General features: G+C 41.1%; 1 protein-coding gene across 1 annotated transcript in view; it reads right to left on the bottom strand.

Annotated features, from left to right (window-relative positions):
* Positions 1-1,036: 1,036 nt before the first annotated feature.
* LOC306918834 (homeobox protein Meis2-like) overlaps positions 1,037-5,000 on the bottom strand; it is a gene marked incomplete at its 5' end in the record, with an annotated part of 74,938 nt that continues 70,974 nt past the window's right edge. The window contains one exon of the mRNA XM_079531689.1: positions 1,037-3,174. Coding sequence (XP_079387815.1) covers positions 2,864-3,174 — 311 coding nt within the window. The 3' untranslated portion in view covers positions 1,037-2,863. The remainder of the gene's footprint in view (positions 3,175-5,000) is intronic.

The following is a 5,000-nucleotide window of genomic DNA, read 5'->3' on the forward strand; positions in this document are numbered from 1 at the left end:
AAAAGGATAGCTCCGTACTATAGCCCTGAAGAACATCGACCTCAAATGCATTAGTTGAAGGACATTAGGACTACACACAACATTTATGGTGCACAATTTTAGCGGAAATAATAAAACATGTATTATTATTAGTATTAGTATTATTATTATTATTATTATTATTAGTAGTAGTATTAGTATTAGTATTAGTATTAGTATTAGTATTAGTATTATATTAGTATTATTTTCTGTAGCCTAATTATTAATGAATACGTACCTTGATCTAAAAATAATAATGACTAACAAGAAACCTATAATGATTATTTTCAGTGCCCGCTATGAAAAAATATGGCAAGACATGAGGCCAACACAGTAAAAGTAAAAGAGAATATTTCAGGCAAAGTGGTGTTGTCATTTCTGGTTTAAGGCTAGGCTGTGTCTTCGATGGCCGCAGGCAAACAGGCAAAGAGATAGCCTATCAAAAAGATAGCCTGAGAAGCCATGCGTGGTCGTGCCGGATTACGCCGACAGGCGTCGCTGCAGAGCGACAGATAGCTGTATAACATGGCGCTCAGTTATGTGGGCCAATCATGGCTCTTACTTATACTATAGGGACAGCCATTGCACCTATAGGGATAGATCTATACTATTATTCGCAGCTAATGTTTTGGTCTAAGATTGAGTTGAGAATTAATTTGTTTCTTATGTTGTGTACAAATGGATGTTTCAATTCAAAAGTATAAACATGCCTACACTGAATGGATTGCAATGGCAAAATATATTTCAACCACAATTTATAATTGTCATTTTAGAGAGCATTGGGCAGCTGAGATTAAACAGGTCTTTCTGAATGGAGCGTATATAGAAAATAGGAACCTAATTGTTTTAGTTTTATGATGCTGTGTACACAAATTTAAATTTCAACTGGGGGATATATGATTGTTTCTGAATAATAATAACAACAACAGCAACAATAATAATAATAGCAAATTATTATATAACTATTACTGGAAAAACTGGGCATAGTTTGTTTATAACACAGTTAATCACACAAAAATCTAACAAAAATCAAAAATGAAATATTTATTACAGCATTTGTGACTGAACACCTTTTAAACATTACGTCACAGTCCTCATACAAGTATTTAATGTATTTTTGACAAAGCTTAAGGGAGACGGCATCTTATCTAGTGAGGAACACGTGCTGAAAAAGGAAGGAATTCATGGACATACAATATCAATGCCACAGCAGATCTGAAACTAGCAAAAACATTCTTTTTCAATTGAGGTAAACACATTGAATATCTAACATGAAACAATTAATAGACTGAACTCTGTACGAAGTTTTGTTACAATACTCTCTCAGCTTTCCCACCCCCCTAAAAGCATTGAGTTCATAATTTAAGTTTTGTTTTGTATTTTTTTTTCTTCTTTTTTTTTTTAAAGTTTTTTATTTTTGTTGTTTTTTCCACCTTTTTTGTTTTAGGTTTTTTGGTGCATCAACCATCAATTGCTTCTCCAGCGCCACAGAATCAACTATTGTGTCAGTATTGTCCTTATTGGCAAGTAATGTTGATCCGTAGACAAAGAAGCGCTGTGGGATGTTGCTTTTCCACTATTTAAGCTTCCTTCAATAGGCTCTTACAAATGAGAGTCCAGGATACAAAAAAAAATAAAATAATAATAATATTAAAATAAAAATGTATAAAACCAACACAATCCAGTGCTTGGGCAATTCAAACTAAGATTTTTTTTCCCGTTAAAACCTACAGGGCAACATTCATTCATGAACCAAAAGAGAGAGAGAGAAAAAACAGGGGCATGACATAATGTTCAGACTGAATCTTCTGGAGAGATCCGGTGTCATTTAGCAGCCTTTTCCCCGTCATGCCCTGCTCTTACGGGGGACAGGACCTGATTGCCCTCTGTCGTTTGGAGCCTTTTGTGTGTGTGTGTGTGTGTGTGTGTGTGTGTGTGTGTGTGTGTGTGTGTGTGTGTGTGTGTGCGTGTGCTCGTGCGGGTGTGCGTGTGTGTGTGTGTGCACGCGCGTGCGCATGCGCGTGTGCGTGTGTGTGTGTGTGTGTTGCTTTTTTTTAGATGTTCCATCTTCTTGTTTATTTTTTTCTCTTATAGTGCTGTGCTGCCGGGACAGTTTTCTCCTCCAGGTTGGAGCACACACAGTGTGAGAGAGAGCGAGAAAGGGTTAACCTTTTAATTCTAGAACTAGCTCAGGAAAACATAAATCGTGTGTTCAACGAAAAAAAAAATGCACAAAGTTTTAACTTAGTTATCTATACTTTTTTATACTACAGTAGTTATAACTCTTGGAGTCTTTTTGACTTTTTTTTTTTCTTCTTCCAGAGTGAAGTTTTATTTTAGGAGCGTTGGAGCGCGTCACATGAAAGTGTATACTGAACATGTTTATGAAAGTGTGCGTGAGAGGGCGAGAGTGTGTCTGTTTTTTCTTGAGTGTGTGTGTGTGTGTGTGTGTGTGTGTGTGTGTGTGTGTCTGTGTCTGAGTGTGTGCATACGTGTGCATTTGTCCATTCCTTTGCACACGTGAACGTCATCAACGTCCTCCGTTGATCTTTTACCAAAAGCTCAAGACGTTACAAAGTGTTCTTGCCAGCTTGGTCCTCCGTTTGGATGAAAGTAACAAAATTGACAAGTCTTTAAAAAAAATCATCACAGCTCATCTGGAATTCTGTTTCTTTAGTGTTTTAGTGTCTAATTCTGGTCAAAAGGGTTTGTTTTTCATTCTTGAAAAATAGTCTCAAAATAGCATTTTTATTGTGTTGGGTTGCTGTTTGTTTATTTATCTTTTTCCTCTTTTCTCATAGTAGCTGCTGTTGTCATCTTGGTAGCAAAAAAAGTTCCCTTATAACTATTGGGCGTGGATGTCCAGGCCTTGTCCTCCAGTACTGTTGTCAATAGGAGTCAGCAAGGGGGGGCTCTGCGCAGACATGGTCATTCCTGGGTGCGGGGAGGGTCCTCCGTGCATCAGCATGGCGGGGTGGTGGTGGTGGTGGTGGTGTTGGTGGGGGTGTCCGGACAGGTACGGGTGGAGGGGGGGTCCGTGTCGGAGCTGCGAGGGGTGAGGGGACATCTGGTGAGGAGGGGTGTAACTGGGCGGGGCCATGCTCATGCCCATAGGACCGCTCTGAGGTACATACTCTCCTGGCATGCCTGGCAGACCTGAGAGAGAGAGAGAGAGAAAGTCAGCTATATGCAGTGCAGAAGTGCTTAATGTAGGCCTATGTTAAGTAAATAGTAACAAAAGTTTTCAAATAAATGTAGTGGAGTAAAAGTACAATATCTTTATCCGAGATGTAGTGGAGTAGAAGTAAAAGTATTGGAAATTGGAAATACTCAAGTAAAGTACAAATATCTTAAAATTGTAGTTAAGTACAGTGCTTGAGTAAATGTTCCCAGTCACTTTACACCACTGGCTATATGGCAGCATTCACACAGTACAATATGGTAAAGCAGTTTCTCCCTGCATGGTCCATTCTCCATAAACACTGTCTCAATTCAATTTAGTTTGCTGTACAGCTTGACCAATGAAGGTTTTATGACGCGATCCCATTGACTCCAGCGCTTTTTTTGTTTCTGCATGTCAAAGAGAGTCATTATTGCGCCGGACTATTTTTGGCGTTGGTGAGTGGTTTACAATGCCCAATAGTGTTGTGGTCAGTTTGTCAGGTCGGTAAGCGATCCTCCGCCGTCCACAGACACTGTGAGTCCTGGAAGACGCGAGGAAAACCCACCAGCCGCATTGATGTGGAGAAGCGTTAATACTTTTACAAGCGGAACAGTCAATTCCCCTGCTGAATTTAGTGACAAACTGAATAGGCGTTTTCTCATGGGGATGGTGCCTCTTTGTGAACATATTTGATTTAGAATCCCTTAAAGAAGTTATTAAATAATTTAGCGCTCAGTTAACTATCACAACACGCCAGTCTAAGAATGCCGTTCAAAGCTTGTTTTTTTCTTTTCTTTTCTACCCCTCAGTAAGAAGTACTTTTAACCAAAACAAAGTGCTGCTCTTAGATGTGAGGCAGTATGGATCTTTTTTTCTTTTGTTTTTTTTGCAGAGTATAATGACGACAGCAGCTAAAGCACATAGATGGCAGGAGACAGCAGCGAGATGGGAGAGCGAGGGAGATAAAAGGAGAGAGAGAAAGAGAGAGAGAGAGAGAGAGGGAGAGAGAGAGAGGGAGAGAGGGAGAGAGAGAGGGGAAGAGAAATGGAGAGGGAGAGGTATGCTGATGATGCTCTACCGATTTATACTTGTTTGTATACTATGTGCATTGCACTGAAAATAGCTGATCTACAAGCTCACAACACCTCGCCTTGTGAGCTTGTAGATCTGCTATTTTCAGCATGTATGTACGCAACCAAGTAGGCTAGGAGCCTGGTTCAACCAAGTAGGCTAGGAGCCTGGTTCATATGGCCAAGTAGGCTAGGAGCCTGGTTCATATGGCCAAGTAGGCTAGGAGCCTGGTTCATATGGCCAACTAGGCTAGGAGCCTGTTTCATATGGCCAAGTAGGCTAGGAGCCTGGTTCATATGGCCAACCAAGTAGGCTAGGAGCCTGGTTCATATGGCCAACCAAGTAGGCTAGGAGCCTGGTTCATATGGCCAACCAAGTAGGCTAGGAGCCTGGTTCATGTGGCAGCGGTGGCCGAACGGATTGCGGAGCGGTCTTGATACCGGAAGGTCGCCAGTTCGAATCAGCGGTCCGACACGTTAAAATTACCACCGCTGAAGTGCCCTTGAGCAAGGCATTGAACCACTACCATGAAATGTTCTATGAGCAGGGCCTGGCTGGAAACAAGTTATTGAGCTTAGCCCAGATACCCTGGGTAAATATAGTAACTTTGCTTTATGGCCAACCAAGTAGGCTAGGAGCCTGGTTCATATGGCCAACCAAGTAGGCTAGGAGCCTGGTTCATATGGCCAAGGAGGCTAGGAGCCTGGTTCATATGGCCAACCAAGGAGGCTAGGAGCCTGGTTCATAT

Source organism: Electrona antarctica, assembly GCF_951216825.1.
Source record: "Electrona antarctica genome assembly, contig: scaffold_507, whole genome shotgun sequence".
Classification (NCBI taxonomy): domain Eukaryota; kingdom Metazoa; phylum Chordata; class Actinopteri; order Myctophiformes; family Myctophidae; genus Electrona; species Electrona antarctica.